This window comes from Oryctolagus cuniculus, chromosome 3, assembly GCF_051225735.1.
Source record: "Oryctolagus cuniculus isolate XC-2025 breed Fujian yellow rabbit chromosome 3, ASM5122573v1, whole genome shotgun sequence".
NCBI classification, from domain to species: Eukaryota; Metazoa; Chordata; class Mammalia; order Lagomorpha; family Leporidae; genus Oryctolagus; species Oryctolagus cuniculus.
Genome location: NC_142869.1, coordinates 138,894,984 through 138,919,369, shown reverse-complemented (window position 1 = coordinate 138,919,369; position 24,386 = coordinate 138,894,984). Strand labels below are relative to the sequence as shown.

Here is a 24,386-nt window from a genome sequence, read left to right as displayed (position 1 = left end):
TTTTATGTTTATATGATTTTCCTCTGAACTCTGGGTCCAGTAGGAATGATGATCTCCACCTGGCTCTTAAAAGCTGGCCATAACTTCAGGACCCTTTTTACTCACTGACCCTTCCATCCACAACCTTGATACCAAGAATTACTCAGTCTCACATGGTGACTATATCTTGAATTTCCAGCCCAAAACTCTCTCCTGCAACCCAGAAACATTTATCTTCCAACTCCCACTAGACATTCTCACCCAGACAGTCCACGTATGCTTTGAATGCAGTGTCTGAAACTGAATGCACCAACTTCTCAATCTAGTGACGCATTTTATAGTCTTTTATCTCAGTGAATATCAGCATCACCGCACTTCCAAGTCACAATTTTTTCAGAGACTCCAGAGTTCCTGACTTGGGATATCAGTCCTACCATTCTCCCTTCTTGATAGCATGTGCTCTAGATGTGGTATCATATTCTTCTTACTCGACACCAAAAAAAAAAAAAAAAAAAAAAAAAAAATCCATTAACTGAGATAGCCAACATGCAAGACTTTCCTCATGATAACCACTATTCTATGTGGTTCCCCAAACCCACCATGCTTTCTCATACCACCAAGTCTTTCCTTATACACATTCCTCTCCCTGGACTGCACAGTCCCATTTGTCTCTCTTGCACACCCAACTTACTACTCTTCTATCTCAAGCTCAAATTGTTACATATTCCTGGACATCTTCCCAAAGAAAATTAAGTTCAGCTCCCTGCGTCTCCATAGACTGTAGACATTTGCAGTGCTCAATTATTCAAATACAAAAATTACTTGTTTGACTCTGAGACCATGGCTTCCTTAAGGAGAAGAACCCGAATTTTCAGTTCAATTCACAGATAACTTGGCATACCCCAGACACTTATTTGTTGAGTATGTCAGTCTTCCTAGGTGTTCAAGTCCATTTAATTAGCATTAAAGTTGCAGTCTAAGTAAGTTAGTTCCCTTGTTCTTATATGTATATTTCCAGACAGAATTAAACAATCAAAAATCCACAGAATTTCAGATCCAGAAGGGTCTTAGAGATCATCTCATAGCTGAATCACATGAATCAACAAAAGAAAAATCTGAGGGAAAATGATTACAGTAGGCAATCACATCCATTACCATCCCCAAGACTTCTGTCTCTGAGATCCACAGAGGTAGCTTTCCAAGGACTCCAGCAACCCAAGCAGGACATTTCAGCCGCTGCCTTTTTTTTTTTAAAAAGCCCTACTTTCTTTCTTTCTTTTTTTTTTTTTTTAAAGATTTACTTATTTATGTGAAAAGCAGAGCCAGAGAGGCAGAGGCAGAGAGAGAGAAGTCTACTGGTTCACTCCCCAAATGACCCCAACAGCTGAGCTGAGCCGATTCAAAGCCAGGAACCAGGAGCCTCTTCCAGGTCTCTCAAGCAGGTGCAGAGGTCCAAGCACTTCGGCCATCTTCTACTGCTGGATCGGAAGAGGAGCAGCCTGGACTCAAACCAGCGCCCACATGGGATGCTGGCAAAGCAGAGGGAAATTTAGCCCACTACTCCACAGTGCTGGCCCCTTCTGCCTTCTTTTAAAATTCTATTTTCTCCTATCCTAAATCAATTAAAATCACTACTTATCAGTTTTCTTAAAGCTTTTTTTTTTTTTTAAAGGCAAAGAGTTTATTGGGAGAAACCCAACAGACTGGAGGGAAGGGGCGAAGAAGGAAAAGAGGGAGAAGGAGAGCGTAAGAGATAGAGAGATCCAGAGATCCAGAGAGAGAGAGAGATCAGGATCTTAAAGCTTTCTTAAGGCCAGCGCCGCGGCTCAATAGGCTAATCCTGTGCCTGTGGCGCTGGCACACCAGGTTCTAGTCCTGGTCGGGGCGCCAGATTCTGTCCCGGTTGCTCCCCTTCCAGTCCAGCTCTCTGCTGTGGCCCGGGAGTACAGTGGAGGATGGCCCAAGTGCTTGGACCCTGCACCCACATGGGAGGCCAGGAGAAGCACCTGGCTCCTGGCTTCGGATCAGCGCGATGTGCTAGCGGCAGTGTGCCGGCCTTAGCAGCCACTGGGGGCTGAACGGAAAAAGGAAAACCTTTCTCTCTCTCTCTCACTGTCCACTCTACCTGTCAAAAAAAAAAAAAAAAAAAAAAAAAAAAAGCGCTTTCTTAAAGCAACTACTTAGTTTATGGTATCATATTCTTCTTACTCGACACCAAAAAAAAAAATCCATTAACTGAGATAGCCAACATGCAAGACTTTCCTCATGATAATCTTTTATTCTCATTTTTAATGACACTTAAAAAGACACTCAAATGTGGGGCTGACATCGTGGTGCAGTGAGTTAAGCCATCACTTGCAATGCCAGCATCCAGTTCAGAGCACCATATCGAGTCCCAACTGCTCCACTTTGTCGCTCCCCCTCTTCATGGAGGAACGACACAGAACCCTGCGCTGTTCTTCTGTCTGCTCGGCCCTCCCCGGGTTTGCTGCTGGTTCTTCCCGGGTTGGCTACTGTCCCTTCCACCTCCGTGGAAGGGCAGTTCCCCCTGGCCACATTCCCCACTTCCGCAGGGGAGCGGCACACCGCCGGCCGGCTCTCTCGGGGGCTGCACAGGTGTTCCCCTTAGATGTTCCTGGTGCATGTTCTCTCTCTCCTCCTTTATAGTCCTCCTCCGCCAATCCCAACTCGGCTGCCCACACGCCGAGTACGCTGCTCTCCTCCAATCAGGAGCAGGTCCTGCTGTTTATTGGCTGAACTGGAGGCAGCTGTGCAGAAGCTGTTTTCTTCTCTCCCAGCGCCATATTGTGGGAGAGCAGATGCATAGAATAAGTCTCAATTCCAGTAACTTAGTCTAGTCCGAGTTGCTCCCCACACACTTCCCATTCAACTTCCTGCTTGTGTGCCTGGGAGGCATCAGGGGATGGCTCCACTACTTGGGCCACTCACCACCTATGTGGGAGACCAGGATGGAGTTCCTGGCTCCTGGCTTTAGCCTAGCTCAGCACCAGTCATTATGGCCAATCAGCAAGTGAACCAGAGAATGGAGATATCTCTCATCCTCTCTTCTTCTCTGCCTTTCAAATAATAAATAAATCTTTTAAAATACCTTTAACCCTTTGAAGAGTTAATCGTCTCCTGTCTAATATTTCATTTTCTACTCTTAACACAGTAACAGTTAGGACTTCAGGAATTGAAAGGCCATGAGTTCAGAGCTGAGCCAATCCCCAAACACAATGACCAATAGCAGCAAGTTATTAATGACCACTGTTAGAATGCAGTCCAACAAAAGAGGTGCATCAGAGAGGCAAAAATCCTTATAAAAACCAGCACCCCTAAATCCACCTGAAACCCCACATGTAAGTGATGGCAGCATAAGACACAGGGACGCCACAAACATGACATCCTCCCAAATCATTTACATTAATTACTGTCCAAAAAAAAGGACCCTGAATTTTGTGATACAAAAATTAAAAATGACATAGTGTTACCTAAGTTCTTAGACCTATATCCTTGTTACCATGGTTGTTATTCTGGCAAATTTAACAAAACTTTCACTCATCAAGTTTTTGAAAGGATCATCCACAGATTTGATTTTATTGAGGGTATATAAGCATAAGGAGTTTGTGAGTTTTTCTTTTTTTAAAAAATTACTGACTTAAATTTATGTGGAGCTATTTTAGACTACAAAAAAACAAGCCTGTTCTTGGGTTACCCCAGCCAGCAGGGTGAGACTGTAAGAAGACATCTGGCCATTAATAGGAAAATGCACCCGCAAGCCTCAGAACTGGAATCTTCTTCAGGGGGAAAGGCAGCTCTCAAAACTAAGTTACCAGGGCCGGCGCCGCGGCTCACTAGGCTAATCCTCCGCCTAGCGGCGCCGGCACACCGGGTTCTAGTCCCGGTCGGGGCGCCGGATTCTGTCCCGGTTGCCCCTCTTCCAGGCCAGCCCTCTGCTGTGGCCAGGGAGTGCAGTGGAGGATGGCCCAGGTGCTTGGGCCCTGCACCCCATGGGAGACCAGGAAAAGCACCTGGCTCCTGGCTCCTGCCATCGGATCAGCGCGGTGCGCCGGCCGCAGCGCGCCGGCCGCGGCGGCCATTGGAGGGTGAACCAACGGCAAAGGAAGACCTTTCTCTCTGTCTCTCTCTCTCACTGTCCACTCTGCCTGTCAAAAAAAAAAAAAAAAAAAAAAAAAACTAAGTTACCAGGCACTCAGTGGGACTGCTCTGCACCTTCGCCTCTACCACTCTGGGTTTTCAGCCCCTCTCTGATCCCAATTCCATCTCTCCGGTCACTTCCAATTCACTACCTCCCATCCTCCACTTCTCGTGTTGGCAGACTCTACTGTCTCAAGATGCATGGTTATGGCCTCCCCTCTTGGTCTATCCAACTTAGGCCACTGAATATCTTTCCAGGACTCCTCTGGAATGCAAAAAGCCTGCAGAGTCTTTCCTGGCTCAGTGTCAAATCTCAGATACTACTATGAAAGGCCAAGTATGAGGATAGACATATAAGGGACGCTCAGAGGGGCAGGAGAAATGCAAGTGCTATGAGATATCCAGAGAGGTTGTGATATAACTCACCAATGTCTCAAAAGGACACTGTAGCCTAAGATGGTGCCCTTGCTATCCTAGTATGCATTATTTAAATAAGAATATATAGAAAGCCAAAATTGTGCAAATATAATCACTGATTAAATGAGCATTCAAATACCCATCTCTGGATCTCGGCCTCTATCCTCACTCATCAAAACCCTTTGTCAATCTCTCACTGACATCATAAAGCCCAACAATTTAATAAAATGAAAATCTACAGCAAAGTGAAAATGGAAAAGCTGTGAAAGCTATAGGATACTAATGAAATGTTAGAATCCCATACAGATTCACTGACAGATGAGTATACAGTAAAAGGTTAGTAACTGAAGAGAAAAATCAACATGGGCAATAATATACTAAGTACCTCAAGAATAATACTCATTTGATTATCAAAGGCTAAAGAAGTAAAATGAAACCCTAAATAATTTACAAGTACGCTTTTCATTATGGTATTATTATTATTATTATAATCTAAAAGATACCCAATAAGGCTGATTTACTGCTTAGTGTGGAAATTTATGCCACAAACAATCAATATTTGATACATACAATGCTCACTCTAAAAATCAATACATTTTTTCAATTACAACTTAAATTTTATTATAAATAAAATAAGATGCTTAATTTCAGATTTTTATCTCATTTTTGAAGTCCCAATTTCAAGATCCCCTTCTTTGGGGCCACACTGTGATACAGCAGGTTAAGCCCCAACTTGGGACACTGGCATCCCACACTGGAATGCTAGAGTCTCCGCTATACTATCATTTCTGATCTGGCTCAGTGCTTATCCACCTGGGAAGGCAGAGGAAGATGGCTCAAATGTTTGGACCCCTACTTCCCATGTGGGACACCATGATGGAGTTTCTGGATCTGGGTTCAGCCCAACCAAGACCTGGCTGTTGTGGCCATTTGAGAAGTAAACTAGCACACGAAAGATCTTTCTTTGTGTCACTCTGCCAAATAAATACATCTTTAAAAAAAAATCGTTAGGCCAGCCTTCTAGTATCAACTTGCTTCCTGCTACAATTCCATAACAGGGTTGGTTGTGCTCTTGGAATGTGGTACAGTGCCATCTGACTAAATGGGGCAGGAAAGACAAAGGAGAAGCTGATTAGGTTTCTGATTTAGAACTTTTCAAGGTAGCTGCTGAAATTTCATTTACTAGAAGAAATGTTTTTACTTCTGTTACTTTTTAGATTATGAGTACATTTTATAATCTGAGAGAAGGTCTCCTACGTTAAAAGCTGTATGGGATATATTAAAACACTACATAGGACACAGGTTAAGAGTGTTAGGGTCGAAAGGCACAAGATGGCAGAACAGAGTGAGCTTACTGCTCTAGATTAGGGGAAGATAGTTTAAAAAAAAAATTTTTTTTGCAGAGTGCAATCTCAGGGAAGCGTTAGGGAGAAAGCGGCAGAGGAAACTCCATACAAATTAAAGGGACACCATGGATCTACGTGGAGGGTGTGGATGCACACAACTCAGGACGCCAGCAGATGAGAGACTCAACACCAGCTTTGGAGAGTAAGGTAAGACCAGACTGCAGCAGCCCAAGCCACTGATGATAATGCTGCGGGAAGATCTTGACATGAGTATGGCTTGGAGCCCCATAGGGTGCAGTATACCTGCCAATCTAGAGGAAAAAGGTAGAATGCTTCTTTCTCCCCATCCAGCCAGCACTGGTGTACTGCACAAAACAGCTGTACCAGCCAAGAGGAGATGCCTCAGTCAGGCGCTAGGAGAACCAACAAAGGGGTTGGGTGCTCGTAAGTGTGGGAGCTTTGTGTGCTGGGACTGTGAAAAAACTGTGGCTGCATGTGAGGGCACAGGGTGTGGCTCGGTCTTTGGGCAGTCACTGTGGTGGCTCCACACATTCAGGGCTCCGATTCCCTGATGAGGGCCATTGCTGTGGGATCTGTACAGAACCTTTGGTGTGGTTCTTGGGCCAGGGCAGATGAATATTGTACACTCTGGGTCTAGCTGCCAGGCACTGGTCTCCTTGGAGGAAATGAGGTGAGCTCTGCGATTATGGCAACTGAACTGAACAAACCTCCCCTCTGATTAAAAAAAATAATAAGAGTTACCACGCCCAGTTTGGGAGTCACCTTGGACACTCCCCTCACCCTGAAACACCAAACAGAGCTCCCTGGCCATACCCAGCACATGCCTCAGGGTATTCACTGAAAGAGCAGACAATCCACTAAGCCACAGAGGAATAGTCCAAAGACAAAAGTCATTACAGGAGAAAAAACAAATAAATAAACCAGCAAGTATCTCCACAAATGCCTAAAAATAAATGCAGCAATTCAAGAAACAAGAATAAGGAAGACAACATGACACCCTCAAAGGAATAAAACAACACTTCAAAACTACAATGTGAAAATGAAAAGATTGAAGAAATGCCAGAAACGGAATTCAAAAAATTGATTGTAGATTACTTAGAAGTAATCTGAAGCAAGTCCATGAACTAAAGACAAGAAATTTTTTCTCATGAAATTGAGATTTTTAAAGAAAAATCAAAACAAAATATTGGAAGTGAAGAATTCAATAGAACAAATTAAAAATGAGGTGGACTGTCTTAACAACAGAATCGAATCAGTATACCAAAAGAATGAATAATGGATTTAGAAGACAAAGCACAGGAAATAATACAATCAAACCAAAAACAAGGAAAAGAAATTAGAAAACTAAAAAACAATGTTGGAATCTACAAGGTACTATCAACCAACCCAACATACAGGTTCTAGGAGTTCCTGAAGGTGTAGAAAGAGAGAAAGGATTAGAAGACCTTTTTAGTGAAATAATAACAAAAAACTTCCCTAATTTGGAGAAAGAAAGGGACATCCCCTCTGCCTGCGGCGCCGGCACACTGGGTTCTAGTCCCGGTTGGGGCGCCGGATTCTGTCCCGGTTGCCCCTCTTTCAGGCCAGCTCTCTGCTGTGGCCCAGGAGTGCAGTGGAGGATGGCCCAAGTCCTTGGGCCCTGCACTCGCATGGGAGACCAGGAGAAGCACCTTGCTCCTGGCTTCGGATCGGTGCGGTGGGCCGGTCGCAACAGCCATTGGAGGGTGAACCAACGGCAAAGGAAGACCTTTCTCTCTGTCTCTCTCTGTCTCACTGTCCACTCTGCCTGTTTAAAAAAAAAAAAAAAAAAAAAAAGGAAAGAAAGGAAGGAAGGAAGGAAGGGACATCCAAGTACAGGAAACATGTAGAACTCCTAATACACATGAACAGAAAAGATCCTCACCATGACACAATGTAGTCAGACTCTCCACAGTAAAACATAAAGAAAAGATTCTAAAATGTGCACAAGAGAAATGCCAGATCAAATTCAGAAGATCTCCAATTAGACTCACAGAAGAATTCTCATCAGAAACCCTACAGGCTAGGAGAGAATGGAGAGATATATTCCAAGTCTTAAGAGAAAAAAACCTGTCAACCCAGAATACTGTATGCTACAAAGCTCTCATTTATTAATAAAGGTGAAATAAAGACCTTCCATAATAAACAGAAATTGAAAGAGTCTGTCACTAGTCCAGCCTTACAAAAGATGTTTAAGGATGTGCTACACACAGAAACATGGTCATTACTATGAAATAAGGTGAAGGCAGAAAATCTCCCAGTAAAAGTACAAAGGAAATTCAAAGTAAAAATAGGAATATTTATGGAAAAATGGGAAGTATGGAAAAAGATATTCCATGCCAACAGAAACAAAAAACAAAAGCTGGTGTAGCCATCCTAATATCAGACAAAATAGATTTTAACACAAAACTGTTCAAAGAGACAAAGAAGGGCACTATGTAATGATTAAGGGATCCATCCAACAGGAAGATGTGACTATAATAAATGCACATACACCTAACTACAGGGCACCTGGCAATTTAAAAGAATTGTTAAGGGATCTACAGGTAGATATAGACTCAAAAACAATAGCAATGGGGGATTTCAATACCCCACTTTCAGCAATGCACAGATCAACCAGACAGAAAATCAGCAGGGAAACAACAGTTAATTGACACTATAGAGCAAATGGACCTAAAGCGTATCTACAGAACTTTTCATCCTACAGTTGCAGAATACACTTTCTTCTCACCAGTGCATGGAACTTTCTGTAGAATAGACCACAGGCCAAGCAAGCCATAAAGCAAGTCTCAGCAAATTCAAAGGAACCGAAATCATACCATGCATCTTCTCTGACCACAATGGAATGACTCTGGAGATCAACAACTTGAGAGTATCTAGAACATATGCAAACACATGGAGACTAGACAGCATGATCCTGAATGAACAGTGGGTCACAGAAGAAATCAAAAACAGAAATCAAAACAACTGGTGAGAACAGTTTGGTTTTTTTCCATACTGTTTGCTGAAATCTTTACTTAGTGTAGAGTTAATCTTCTGTGTATAAAGTTAATTGAAAATAGATCTGGTAAAAAGTAAGAATGGGAGTAGGAGAGGGAGGGAGGAGGAAGAAGCGTGGGAGTGGGAGTAGGACGGTGGGTACAGTAGAAGGAATCACTATCACTATGTTTTTAAAGTTGTATTTATGAAATGTATGAAGTTTTTATACCTTAAATAAAAGGTTTCAGGGTGGGGGGAGGAACATTACATACATTACATTTGGCATAGCAATTAAGTCATCCCTAGAATGTCCTCATCCCATAGTGAAACGCATGGTTTGAATCCCTTCTGCTCTGCTTCCGTTCCAGCTTCCTGCTAATGCCTAACCTAGGACACAGCAGTGATGTCTCCAGTACTTTGGCTTTTGCCATCCATGTAGTAGACTCAAGCTCCTGGCTTTAACTTAACATAGTCCTGGCTGTTGTGGGCATTTGAGGAGGAAACTGGCAGGTGGAAGATCTCTCTTTCAAATGAAATGAAAATAAATAGATAGCCAGTGCCATGGAGTGGCAGGTAAACCCACTACCTGTAATGCCAACATCCCATATGGGCACCCACTGGAGTCCCAGCTGCTCCACTTCTAATCCAGTTCCCTGCTAATAGCACCTGGGAAAGCAACGGAGGACGGTCAAAGTACTTGAGCTCCTGCATCCATGTGGGAGACCTAGAAGAAGCTCCTGGAACCTGGCTCTGGATCCGTCCAACTCTGACCATTACAGCCATTTGGGGAGTGAACCAGTAGATGGGATTTCTCTCTCTCTCTCTCTCTCTCTCTTTCTCTCTCTAACTCTGCATTTCAAGTAAATAAATAAATCTTTACAAAATAAATAACGTTTTTCAAGTTACATACAGGTCACCAAACACTATTTTATACCAGATTTGGGTTTTGTGGACTTTTAAGAACTAAATACAAAAATTTATCAAAGTGTGAAAACATGAATGTAGAAATGAACTCCTATTTTTATTAGCCTCTCCACCACTTCCCTCTATAAGCAATAAAATCCAGCAAAACTAATCCTCGAAAACTGTGTACAGGTTTCTCCCCACAGCCAAGTATCATTAATAGTTTATCAGCCTCTCAACAGAACAAAGGTGCTCTCACCCTGACTCTCTTCATTAGACAGAAGTAACCCAAGTACTTAGATAGCTATAAGCTGTTAGACTCAGGGTGACATCCAATGCTCTGCTCACCACCAAGGCCAAGTTTGTATGCTTTCCCTGTATTATTCTTAAAAAGTAAATAACACTTGTATATTTTTCTGATATAATGTAGAAATTTTAGAAATTACATCACAGAATATCACAAAGAAAATTATTTTTATAAACCTAACCAAAGGGGTTTTTTTTATACTAGTTAATGACCACTGAAACTAGTTTGCTCTCTAACATTGTTATTCACAGGTCATAAATGAAGACATTTTAACTTTATTCACAATTTTTATACCTAAAGGACTGTGAAGGAACCAAGGTCAAGAATGCTTGCTTTTCAACTTCTTTGGTAAGCCTAGGCCACTCAATCACCTCAAAAAAATTTTTTTAAAAAGCTTCACTATGCTAAGGAATGGCAAAATTATTTTTGCAAGATTATTTACATGTGTTTTCTAAAAGTCATATCAAAATAAGCTTATTTATAAAGCCTAAGAAGGAATTAGCGCCCCTCACTTCCAACTCAGATTAACTTTGACACCTCAGAAACCAAAATTAGTAAAATATGGTCTGATTTTTGCATCCTTCCACATTTCTGCAGCACCATTAGGTACTGAGTGAGCTAGGTACCACCCAGGTGGTACCTAGTCACAAAAACATGCAAGGTGAAATTCCTACCCTGAGAGTTCACAGTCCAGTATTTACTACTTCACTTGAACCATCAAGCTTATTTAAGCCCTTTTATATGAATGAACTCATTTAATCCTCACAACTGGAGAAGGTAGGTACTTAAAATAATTGCCACTTAACATGCATGAAACTACTACTGAAAATTGAAGAAATTTGTTTTAGATTCCTGACCTAAGCAACTCCATTTACTACATCAAAAAGAATAAAATACTTGGGAATACATTTAACCAAGGATGTATAAGACTCATATGATGAAAATTACAAAATACTGCTGAAAGAAAATTGAAAACCTAAATAAATGGAAAGATATTTCGTGTTCATGAATTGGATGACTTAATATTGTTATGAGGGCTATACTAACCAAATTAATCTACAAATTCAATAATAATCCTTGAGTTCAGTGTTGGGACACAGTGGGTTAAGCCACCACTTGCAACACTGGCAATCCCATCTTTTTTTTTTTTTGGACAGGCAGAGTGGACAGTGAGAAAGGTCTTCCTTTGCCATTGGTTTACCCTCCAATGGCTGCTGCGGCCAGCGTGCTGCGCTGATCCGAAGCCAGGAGCCAGGTGCTTCTCCTGGTCTCCCATGGGGTGCAGGGCCCAAGCACTTGGGCCATCCTCCACTGCCTTCACGGGCCACAGCAGAGAGCTGGCCTGGAAGAGGGGCAACCGGGAAAGAATCTGGTGCCCCAACCGGGACTAGAACCCGGTGTGCCAGCGCCGCAAGGTGGAGGATTAGCCTATTGAGCTGCGGTGCCGGCTGACAATCCCATCTTAAACTGCCAGTTCTCTGCTTGTAATCCAGCTCCCTGATAATGCACTTGGGCCCCTGCCACAACTCACATGGGAGACCAGGATGGAGTTCCAGGCTCCTGGCTTTGGCCTGGTGAACCACTGCCCACTGTAGCCATTTGGGTAGTGAAATCAGCAGATGGAAGATCTCTTCTCTCACCCTCTATATCTCTCTGTCACTCCATCTTTCAAATAGGAAAGTAATTTTTTAAAAACTACTATAATGCTATTGTAATCAGAGGGCAGGCATTTAGCCTAGCAACTAAGATGGTTATGTCCATATCACAATGCTTGGGTTCAATTTCCAGCTGTGGGTCCTGACTCTGCCTTCCTGCTAATGCACCCTTGGAAGGCAAGAAGTGATGGCTCAGGTGGCTGGGTTCCTCCCATCCCCACAGGAGACATGGTTCCTAGGTTCGGTTAAGTTCAGTCCAGTCCAGACCAGTCCAGTCCAGCCCAGGTGTTGTAGGCATTTGCTTTCTCTGTCTCTCTCAATTTTTTTTTTTTTTTTAACTAATAAGCTATCGTAGGATGAGCATTTGGTACAGCAATTAAGCTGCCTTTTGAGATTCTCGTATCAGAGAGTCTGGATTCAAGTCTTGGCTCTGCTTCTGATTCCAGCTTCCTGCTATATACATCCTGAGCAGCAGCAAATGATGGCTGAAGTTCTTGGGTACCCATGTGAGACCTGGATAGAGTTCTGAGCTCCTAGGTTCAGCACGGCCCAGCCCCAAATGCAGCAGGCATTTCGGGAATGAACCAGCAGATGGAAGAGCTCTCACACACACACTCTCTGCGTTTCAAATAAAATTAAATTTGTTTAAGTTACAAGAATCACTAGTTATATTTTTAAAGCAATAGTAATGAAAATAAGTGATAAATTGGCCGAAGGATAGACTTTTAAATAACACAACAGAACTGAAGATCCAGATGTAAACAGTCACACAGCAGTCAACCAATATTCAACACAGGTGCCAAGACCATTTATTTGATGGGAAAAGAATGTGGGTTGTTTTTTTTTTTTTTTAAAGATTGATTTATTTATTGGAAAGAGAGAGAGAGAGAGATTGGTCTTCTATCTGCTGGTTCATTCCCCAAATGGCTGCAACAGCCAGAGCTGGGCAGATCTAAAGCCAGGAGCTTCCTCCAGGTTTCCCACATGGGTGCAGGGGCCCAGGCACTTCGGCCATCTTCTGTTGTTTTCCCAGACGCATTAGCAGTGACCTGGATCAGAAGTAGAGTAGCCAGGACCCAAACTGGCACCCAAATGAGATGTAGGTGCCGCAGGAGTACCTTTACATGCTATGCCACAGTGCCAGCCCCAAGAAGAATCTCTTTAACAAATAATTTATTACACAACTGGATATCCACATGGAAAAGAATGAAGCTGGATGACCATCAATCAAAGGCCTATAAATAAGGTCTAAAGCTATAAAAGTTGAAGGAAATACAGGCATAAATTTCATAACCTTGGATAATGCTACAATTTCTTAGATATGACATGAAAACTGTAAGGAGAGGCTGGTGCTGTGGCATAGCGGCTAAAGCCACCAGCTGCACTGCTGGCATCCCTTGTTGGATACAAGTTTGAGTCCTGGCTGCTCCACTTCTGATCCAGCTCTCTACTATGGCCTTGGAAAGCAGTATAAGATGGTCGAAGTCCTTGAGCCCCTGCAACCACCTTGGAGACCTGGCTTCGGATCAACCCAGCACCAGCTGTTATAGCCATTTGGGGAGTGAACCAGTGGATCAAATACTTCTCTCTCTCTGCCTCTGCCTCTCTGCCTTTCAAATAAATAAATAAATCTTTTAAAAAAGAAAACTATAAGGAACAAAATAATAAATTGCACATCCTAAAAATTAATAGTGCTTATGCATCAAAGGGCATTATCATGAAACCAGGAAAAATATTTGCAGAGCATATAGCTAATAAAAGGCTAGCATCCAGAAGATATAAAGAACTCTTACAACCCAAAAATACAAAAAGCAAGAAACAGAAACAAACCAACAACCCAAGTAAAAAGTGGGCAAAATGTTTAAGTTGGCACTTCTCCAAAGAAGTAGTAAAAATGACCAGTAGGCACGTGAAAAGATATTCAACATCATTTGTCAAAGCCACAGAGAAGTATCACTTCACACCCACTAAGGTGGCTATAACAAGACAATACTAGTACTGATGAGGCTATGAAGATTCTGGATCTCTCAGGCATGGCTGGTGAGAATATAAAATGGTGCAGCTGCTTTGGAAACAGTCTGGCAGTTCTTCCAAGAGTTACACGAAGACTTACTCAATGACCCTACAGTTTCACCCCACATTTATACCCAAGACCTAAAAACATATTCACACTCTTCACCAAAAAACTATGTACACAAATGTTCAGAGCAATGCTACAAATAACCCAACTCATATGTCCATCAACGATTAACAATATGCAGTATACTCAGAGATGAAAGGAATAGAAGGCAAAATACATACTAACATACGGATGGACCTTGAAAATGTGCTAAAGTTAAAGGAGCCAGACACAAAAACACATACTGTAGATTCCAGGTATATGAAATGTCCAGAACAGAGAAACTCATTGAGACCAAAAGATTTGTGGTTGTCAGGGACTAGAGAAAGAAGGGAATTGTGAATGCTAACACACAAAGATGATGAAAATGTCCTAGAGTTAGATAATATAGATCTTTTTAATATGCTAAATGCTACTGTATAGTCTAAACAGTTAAAAATGGTAGCTTAACTTATTTGTAAATTTTTCTCAATTAAAAAAGATTCCGGAGCCAGTCAAGCCAGGATAAGAAGCCCAGTAGTCAAGCTCCCAGACCTGATGCCACAGCTGTACTGTGGAGCCTACCAAGAGGAAATGAGGGACCTGACTGGGGAAGGGAAGTGAAGAAGGCATCTGGGCTTGGGTCTGGTGGTGAAGGTCAGGATGATTTGCTAGGTGAATAAACGCAAAAAAAAAGGGGGGGGGGGGCACAAGAAAGGCTGCAGAGAACACACACACATGATCTGAGTTGTTCCAGTGGCAAGCTGAATGAAGTAGGCACTGGTAGGAAATGAAGCCAGGTAAAGTGGCAGAGGCCTGTCCGTAGACCAGCTTCCATATCAGTTTCATAGAAGGCAGAAAGAGCAGGCTACACAGTCAAAACTAAAATAAGAGAATCAACAGGTGAATGAAATGGAAAAGCAACTTTTTAAAAATCATATGCCATACTTGGGGAAAATACTAAACTATTTAAGGCTTGTCAATTCACAATTCATTTTCTGTCTGCCCACACAGTGTCCCTCGGGAACTTTACCAATTATCACTTCTCTCGTTTTTAATTTCTAAATTTCTCGCCTCAATCATCAGTTGTCCCTTATTTCCATAAAAATCTTTCATAGCAGCAAGCAATAGTGAAGTCTACTTCCAAGGCTTTGTTGCTTTACAAAACACTTCCAAGTACCATAAACGCTTTAGCAAAATCAATCAGATCTACTCGATTCTTGTTACTGTCTGTGAAATTTCTTACTAATTACATGAACAGGAAATCTGAACTAGCTTGTTTTAGTAAGAATGAATCAACATAAAGATATTCAAACAGGTATCAAAGACACAAAAAGTCTTAGCTTTGTAACATTAAAGGGACCTCAATTCAATATTCCAGAGTACCAGGTCTTTTTTTTTTTTTTTTTGACAGGCAGAGTGGACGTGAGAAAGGTCTTCCTTTTGCTGTTGGTTCACCCTCCAATGGCCGCTATGGCTGGCGCGCCAGGTGCTTCTCCTGGTCTCCCGTGGGGTGCAGGGCAGGGCCCAAGCACTTGGGCCATTCTCCACTGCCTTCCCGGGCCACAGCAGAGAGCTGGCCTGGAAGAGGGGCAACCGGGACAGAATCCGGCGCCCAGACCGGGACTAGAACCTGGTGTGCCGGTGCCGCTAGGTGGAGGATTAGCCTATTGAGCCGCGGCGCCAGCCCGAGGTCTTAATCTTTGTCACTTACAGACATGCACTGGATTGTTCATTTCAGATCAATATTTAAGCATAAAATAATGTCTGAATATTAGGATTAATAACCATACTGGTAATAAACAGAAATCATTAACGTTAACATTTCATACCAGTTACATCTGGCATGCTTCTACATGCTTTAAATATACTAACACATGATACTCCTATACCACCTGTAAGATGAAGATCATTACCACCATTTTATAGATAAGGGGACTGAGATACAGAAAGACTAACTTTACCAAGGTCCACAAAGATCCTGCAGTGGAGGGGAGATCCGAAGCAAGGTACTAAAGATTCTAGGCCCTCACCACTATTGTTCTGAGGCATCTCTACACTCAAATGCTATCACATTTTTCAATAATAACTTAATCACTCATCTGCATCCGTAATATTTATAAAAACTGGAACACAGTTTTACAAATTCAGTCCTTTTTAGACTTCATGTTTCTAATCTTACTGTCCCTTCCTCTAAAAATGATTCCTTTTGTCAAATTTTAATCATGTAACATACATTTACATTGTGCTAAGCACGTAAAGGGATTTCAAAAGTCATTAAGTTATATGAAAAGTATAAAGAAAATCAAATTTTTCTGCTACATTTGACAGCATTTTCTTGGTTAAGTTAGATACTGGGTAATCTGGGCATTTTAATAAAGCCTCAGGAGGAACAAGGGGTCTTCAAAGATTTCACAAAAACCTGTGTTTTTAAAATTGTTTGTCTGTGAACTCTTAGAAGCCACCTGCATGCCTTGTATTTAATTTTCTTCTTCATGCTAAGAAAACCAGTTGTACTGTTTTACAGATTTACTGTATCATTCTCTCAGGTGGTGATGCCCAGAGACTCCTACAGACAGTTCTGATAAGAACTACTGGTTTTTGCACTGGCTCTGCCCTTCCTAGCTACCTAAACTGAAATTATAAATACACAATTCATTTATAAGCACAATTAGAAATGCACTCCAAACAATATTCTATTACTTGTTTAAATACAGAGTAGGCCAGATAAGCGTACTCCAGCAATCCCACTTCTAATTCTACTCTAGAAAAACATACACATGACACCTGGGGAAGTTGCACAAAAATGTGCATCATAATGCAGTAAGCAACAGCAAGTAATGGACAACAACCCAATTGTTACATGAACTACGGTACACTTGCAATGCACAGCACCTGAAAAGAATGAGTCAGAGCCCCAAGTACTGACATGGAAAGATATTCAAAACATCACTCTTTGTAAAGAGAAAAGTTGCAGCCTGCAGAACACAAATATGATACCACTTTTATTATAGATACACTTTTCACAAGGGCATATATGTATGTATGTCCATGAAAGATAAGTTGGGCAAGGATTCATTTCAGAATGATTAGAAAAACATTTTCCAGCCGGCGCCGTGGCTCAATAGGCTAATCCTCTGCCTGCGGCGCCGGCACACTGGGTTCTAGTCCCAGTCGGGGCAACGGATTCTGTCCTGGTTGCTCCTCTTCCAGTCCAGCTCTCTGCTATGGCCCAGGAGTACAGTGGAGGATGGCCCAAGTGCTTGGGCCCTGCACCTGCAAGGGAGACCAGGAGAAACACCTGGCTCCTGGCTACCGATCAGCGTGGTGTGCTGGCCACAGCGGCTATTGGGGGTGAACCAATGGAAAAAGGAAGACCTTTCTCTCTCTCTCACTGTCCACTCTGTCAAAAAAAAAAAAAAAAAAAAAAAGAGAGAGAGAGAGAGAGAAACATTTTCCTTACTTCTGGGGAAGGGATGTAGAATGAGAAATGATTGTGGAGTGAAGGGAGAGGACTGATCTTTACCTACACTTTAACCTTTCATGGACATTTGCGTAATTAAAAAGTTTATTTTTAAGAAACATTGTCTTACCAAAGGATGCCCCATTTAGAACACATCCCCTTTGTGGTTACACAGCTTTCAAGTGGGCACTATACAAAAAGACTGCCATCACACATGTATAAATAGCCTCCAAAATGCCAATTTTCACTTTCAAATAAAATTCACAGTTTAATCAAGGTGAAAGTACTGCTCTGTTGCAATTCTGAGAGTGTTATACTGAACAGAAAAAAAGAACAACTAAATTCTTCTAACACCACACTGTCATGAAAAGGGAAGTCTTATAGAGGCCATAAAACTAGAATTCAATATAGTCTCTTCTAATCCCAGCCACAAGAGGCTCCTACAACAAAATGAAATGGCCAAACTAAATCAGTGAGCTAAAAACTGTCTAAAAAGTTGGGTATTAATTAAGCAGGTCTCAAAACATCAAGTGTCTAGTGTAAAAAGGGTATGTTGATGAAAGGTGTGCCACTGTTGTAGCCAAAGACACCTGCAGCCAAGAACACAGCCTGGCCGGCCTCACAGATATTCCCTTGCTGGACCACACATGACAGGAAGCCAGAGTCTGATGCCCAGGTACTCACACGGGAAGAAAGGAGCCACCATAATAAAGATGCAGGCGTGCCATGGCTCAGGAGCACAGCTGTCACAAACTCCAGTGTTCCTAACTTCCTTCCAGTAATATTACCTATTTTAACAATAAAATGTTTCCTCAGTGTATAGTTAAACATATTAGCAAATGTACTTTCACTCATCTCAAGTACCCAACTTTTCCCTTTTTTTAAAATAAGCCTGCCTGAAATTTGGGGGGAGATTCTTTTTCTTTAATGGAATAGAACAAAAAGAAAGTATCTGTGCTACTGATAGTGCTCTATTTCTTAAGGTAGCAGTCGGGCACACAGATGCCTGTTTTCCAATTCTTCATACTTACATACTGATACATAAGAGTACTTTCAGGCCGGCGCCGCGGCTCACTAGGCTAATCCTCCACTTTGCAGCGCCGGCACACTAGGTTCTAGTCCCGGTCGGGGCACCGGATTCTGTCCCAGTTGCCCCTCTTCCAGGCCAGCTCTCTGCTATGGCCCGGGAGTGCAGTGGAGGATGGCCCAAGTCCTTGGGCCCTGCACCCCATGGGAGACCAGGATAAGTACCTGGCTCCTGCCATCGGATCAGCGCGGTGCGTCGGCCGCAGCAGCCATTGGAGGGTGAACCAACGGCAAAGGAAGACCTTTCTCTCTGTCTCTCTCTCTCTCTCACTGTCCACTCTGCCTGTCAAGAGTACTTTCAGGCCAGCTCAATAGGCTAATCCTCCACCTGCGGCGCCGGCACACCAGGTTCTAGTCCCGGTCGGGGCGCCGGATTCTGTCCCAGTTGCCCCTCTTCCAGGCCAGCTCTCTGCTTTGGCTCGGGAAGGCAGTGGAGGATGGCCCAAGTGCTTGGGCCCTGCACCCGCATGGGAGACCAGGAGAAGCACCTGGCTCCTGGCTTCGGATCAGCGCGATGCGCCGGCCATTGGAGAGTGAACCAACAGCAAAAGCAAGACCTTTCTCTCTCTCTCTCACCGTCCACTCTGTCTGTCAAAAAAAAAAAAAAGAGTACTTTTAAAAAAGTTGGTGGGAAAGTGAAATGAAAGATTTTGTGCAGAGATTTTTAAATCGTGTTTAATTTTTTCATAATACACACTTTCCATGATTTGGGGGGGTTATATATTTTTCTCAGTGTTTTTCTTTTTTTAAAACTTCAATTAGTTTTTAGCAGATTCAATATGGTTTTAGTTACAATTCTAAGAACATAATAATATTCCCTTCCTCCCTCCCCTTTTCTCTCTCCCACCGTTCTTTCTTCCTTTTTTTTTTTTTTTTAGCTTTTGAGATAACATATTTTGAATTTACATTACTGTTAAAAACGCTTAATACTTTACCGAATAAGAAGTTTAACAAAGTAAAAGCAAAAAGACCCTAGTTTAGCGGGAATATACATAATGGTTATAGACAACTGAGTGGAAAAATGACCATTTCACCCATTTACAGTAAATTTTAAAGTAATTACAGATCATTAAAACTATAGTAGTATATAACATTCCCAACCACTGAAAACCACCTCATATGTATGATTTCAAACTGTTTTGCATCAAAATATTTTTTTTTATTTTTATTTTTTTTTATTTTTTGATAGGCAGAGTGGACAGTGAGAGAGAGAGACAGGTCTTCCCTTGCCGTTGGTTCACCCTCCAATGGGCGCCGCTGCAGCCGGCGCAGCGTGCTGATCCGATGGCAGGAGCCAGGAGCCAGGTGCTTTTTCCTGGTCTCCCATGGGGTGCAGGGCCCAAGCACCTGGGCCATCCTCCACTGCACTCCCTGGCCATAGCAGAGAGCTGGCCTGGAAGAGGGGCAACCGGGACAGAATCCGGCGCCCCGACCGGGACTAGAACCCGGTGTGCCGGCGCCGCAAGGTGGAGGATTAGCCTATTGAGCCACGGCGCCGGCTCAAAATATTTTTTAATTCAATTTTCCACAAGTTTTTTGAAGTGCTCTCATATTATATACATGAAATTTTCACAATTTAAAAACATTTTAGGGGCCAACAATGTAGCACAGCAGGTTAAAGCTGCTGCCTATGACAGCAGCATCCCATGCAAGTACTGGTTCCAGTTCCAGCTGCTCTATTTCCTATCCAGCTCCCTGCTAATGAGCCTGGAAAAGCAAGAGATAATGGGTCAAGTACTATGGCTCCTTGCCACTGATGTGGGAGATTCAGATGGACCAGATGGAGTTCCAGGTTCCATGGTTTGGCCCAGCACCAAACCATGCAGTCATTTGGAAGTGACACAGCAGATGGAAGATCTCTCTCTCTCTCTCTCTCTCTCTGTAACTCTGACTTTCAAAAACAGTTAAATAAATCTTTTTTTAATGGTTGCAACTGCTAGCACTGGGCCAGGCAGAAGCCAGGAGGAGCCAGGAGCTTCATCTGGGTTTCCCACATGGGTGGCAGGGGCCCAAACACTTGGGTAATCCTCTGCTGCTTCCCCAGGTGCATTAGCAGGGAGCTGGACTGGAAGTGGAGCTGCCAGAACTAGAACCGATGCCCATTTGGAATGCCAGGGTTGCAGACAGCAGCTTTACCTGCTATGCCACAGCACTGGCGCCAGTAAAACCAATCTTTTAAATAGGGGCCAGTGCTGGGGCGCAGCGGGTTAAGACCCAGGCCTGAAGCACCAGCATCCCATATGGGTGCTGGTTCTAGTCCTGACTAATCCACTTCCCATCCAGCTCTCTGCTGTGGCCTGTGAAAGCAACAGAAGAAGGCCCAAGTCCTTGGGCCCCTGCACCCACGTGGGGGACTCAGAAGAAGCTCCTGGCTCCTGGCTTCCGATCGGCACAGCTCTGGCTGATGTGGCCATCTGGGGAGAGAACCAGAAGATGGAAGACCTCTCTCTCTGTAACTCTGTCTTTCAAATAAATAAAATAAATCTTAAAAAAAAAAAAAAAACCAAGTAAATAAAAACAGTTTAACTAGAAGAATGACTGAAAGAGGTGCCAGAGAAAAGCGGACTATTGTTTACACTCAAGTTGCCTATCACCTCCAAGTTTTCCCATTGTTCTCAGGGTACAGTCTCTTGTGAAATGCAGATAAGCCTCAGCTAGAGGGCATCATGGGAATGAGTGATTCTCAATGCCATGAGAGCTGAACATCACCATTCTTCACTTTATTTAAGCCATTCTGGATTGAAGCATTGACATTTGACTTAACAGCGTAATATAAAGTTTCCTGGCTAACTCACAGTACTCCATCACAGGGCCTCTGAAATGGAGCTGTAGGTCTGCCTCTAATGGCTATGGAGTGGAATGCAGCTTCTGCTTGCTAGTGTTTTTGTTTTGTCCCTTAGAGTTAGACCATGGCTTGGCATCACTATTTATGTCAGTCCACAGGCTGATTCAAACATGCTGAGAAAACTACAAACAAGTCGTTGCCCAACCTGTACATAATGTTTTCCTTAAGCTATCTGTGGCATCTGAATGTGAGCCCTGCACAGGCTCATATAGAGTTCTAGCCATGTTCTCTTTTGAGGTTCCCCTTACCACAATACATCTGCCTCTCTTTCAGCATCTGCTTAGTTCTTTCCCAAGTGACCATTAGCACAAGGAACATAAAAGTAGGCCAGGCCCCTTTATGTTGTGGTGTCAACAATAAATCATGCTTTGTATTATGTTGACAGCATTCACCCTTGAATTTAGCAAGCATTACATATTTTCACCTGTGTAAAAGCATTATGAGGTGGATACAAACATCATTTCCACTTTATAGGTAAGCAAAAGCAGGAAAGCTGAAAAGATATAGTAACACATCTAAAGCCACCCAGCTAGAAAGTGGCAGACCCAAAACTTGACCCCAGGCCTATGCAACTCAGAAGTAAATGCTATACACTCTGGCCTCAGAATCAGCCCTAAAGCCATTCGGATCTGGCTGAAAAGCCCATGAGAGTATTTCAGGCATGGAAAGCCAAGACACTCTGGCAAAAAGATCTCTGTGAGTGAGATCCTAGTGGAAAGAACAGGTCTTCAAAGAAGGAGGTACCTTTCTCTGAAGGGAGGAGAGAACCTCCACTTTGACTATGACCTTGTCTAAACAAGATAACAGTCGGAGAACTCATGGGCTTCCATAGCCTTGGAAACTCATGACTGGAGCATAGGGAGATTACTGATGCCATAGACAGGAGTGTCAATTTGTAAAGTCAATTTGTAAAGTCACTGTGCACTTACTCCTCATGTAGGATCTCTGTCCTTAGTGTGCTGTACATTGAGATTTAATGCTATAACGAGTACTCAAACAGTATATTTCACTTTGTGTTTCTATGGGGGTGCAAACTGTTGAAATCTTTACTTAATGCATACTAAACTGATCTTCTGTAAAAAAGAAAGAAAGAAAGAAAGAAAGAAAGAAAGAAAGAAAGAAAGAAAGAAAGAAAGAAAGAAAGAAAGAAAGAAAGAAAGAAAGAAATTATCAATTCCCAACTTGACTCTCACTGGGATTAAACATGACAATAGGTCTGCTCTGATTTCATCATCATTTAAAAAATCATCTATCATTTTTCACTTTATATTTCTGTGTGGGAGCAAACTGTTGAAATCTTTACTTAATGTATACTAAGCTGATCTTCTGTCTATTAAGATAATCGAAAATGAATCTTGATGTGAATGGAAGGGGAGAGGGAGTGGGAAAGGGGAGGGTTGCGGGTGGGAGGGACGTTATGGGGGGGAAGCCATTGTAATCCATAAGTCGCACTTTGGAAATTTATATTCATTAAATAAAAGTTAAAAAAAAAAAAAAAGAAGTCAATGCTATAAAAAACTCACAATGATACACACTGGCTCCAGTGAACTGACTTAATATCTCAGTTTCAGATATTGAAATTTCTAAGGCAGAGAATGCATTATCCCAGTTTACTACTTTCAGCCAGGTCACACCAGTCATAAGATGCTGGACTATTAGTGGACCTCCTGCACTGCAGTCGCAGTGATACAGCACACAACACAGCCATATCCCAGAGCCCAGCAGTGGGCACCTCCCATCTACGTCACCACCCACCGGCCCCTGGTTGCTGATTGCCAGAGGGTGAGAAGAATGCCTGACGTCAACCAAGCACAACCCAGGACGGATGCCAGTCTGCACCAGCTTTCCATCCAGCTCTACAGCAGTGGCTTCCCCATTCTAGTCATTCAAAATGCTCTCCTGAAGGCCGGCGCCGCGGCTCACTAGGCTAATCCTCCGCCTAGCGGCGCCGGCACACCAGGTTCTAGTCCCGGTCGGGGCGCCGGAGCGCCGGATTCTGTCCCGGTTGCCCTTCTTCCAGGCCAGCTCTCTGCTGTGGCCAGGGAGTGCAGTGGAGGATGGCCCAGGTGCTTGGGCCCTGCACCCCATGGGAGACCAGGAAAAGCACCTGGCTCCTGGCTCCTGCCACCGGATCAGCGCGGTGTGCCGGCCGCAGCGCGCCTCCGCGGCGGCCATTGGAGGGTGAACCAACGGCAAAAGGAAGACCTTTCTCTCTGTCTCTCTCTCTCACTGTCCACTCTGCCTGTCAAAAAAAAAAAAAAAAAAAAAGCTCTCCTGAAAGAGCAAGCACCTGTTGTTTTCCAGCCGTGTATTTAGAAAGGAGTGGATGAAACAAAATTCTGTCAAGAGTTCCTTAGTCTCTTTCTTCAGAAGGCAGTGGGAAGAAATAGTGAAATATTTCTTCTAAATCCTCTCTTGCGGTAACTGAAGCAAAGGAAAAGCTATGACTGCTCCTGTCACTTTTCAATCCTTTTTTTCCCCATGGCTGTTGGCTATAATATTCTCTAATACTGTCTTTCAGTAAATATTGGGGGGCGGGGGGGGGGGGCGGGTTTGCACAGCATCCAGCTTCGGAGTACCTTGGTTTGAATCCCAGCTTCCTGCTAATGCACTCTGAGAGGCAGCAGCTGATGACAGCTCAAGTATTTGGGTCCCTGCCACCTATGTGAGAGACCCTGACTGAGCTCTGGCCCAAGTTGTGGTGAGCATTTGAGGATTGAACCAGCAGATGGGCGCTCTCTCTCTCTCTAATAAAGATTTAAATAAAAATCTATGCTGCTTAATGATCTTATATTATTTTTCCTTCATTTTATTTTTTAATGATTTACTTATTTTTTTATTCAAAAGGCAGAGTGACGGGACAAGAAAGAGAAACTGAGACAGAAAGACCTTCCATTAACTGGTTCACTCCCTTAATGGCTGCAATAGCCAGGATTGGGCCAGGTGGAAGCCAGAAGCCTGGAACTCCATCCAGGTCTCCCAAATAGGTGGCAGAGGTCTAAGTACCTGGGCCATATTCTGCTGCCTTCCCAAGCGCTTCAGCAGGAAATTTAATTAGAAGCAAAGTAGCCAGGACTCAAATCGGTACTCTGGGGCATGGTGTTGTGAACT

At 43.1% G+C, this 24,386-nt stretch overlaps 1 protein-coding gene across 20 annotated transcripts in view; it reads right to left on the bottom strand.

Moving 5' to 3' along the window:
• Positions 1-24,386, bottom strand: part of SRPK2 (SRSF protein kinase 2) — a 280,381-nt gene that overhangs the window by 168,194 nt on the left and 87,801 nt on the right. Inside the window, exon 3 of one of the 20 annotated variants that reach the window (XM_089328486.1) lies at positions 18,029-18,132. The exons of 18 other annotated variants lie outside the window; for them this stretch is intronic. In XM_089328486.1, the coding sequence (XP_089184612.1) occupies positions 18,029-18,072 (44 nt within the window). In that variant the 5' untranslated portion in view covers positions 18,073-18,132. Of the gene's footprint in view, positions 1-18,028; positions 18,133-24,386 lie in introns of those variants that run through there. One more of the 20 variants, XM_070071177.2, reaches the window with a different exon arrangement.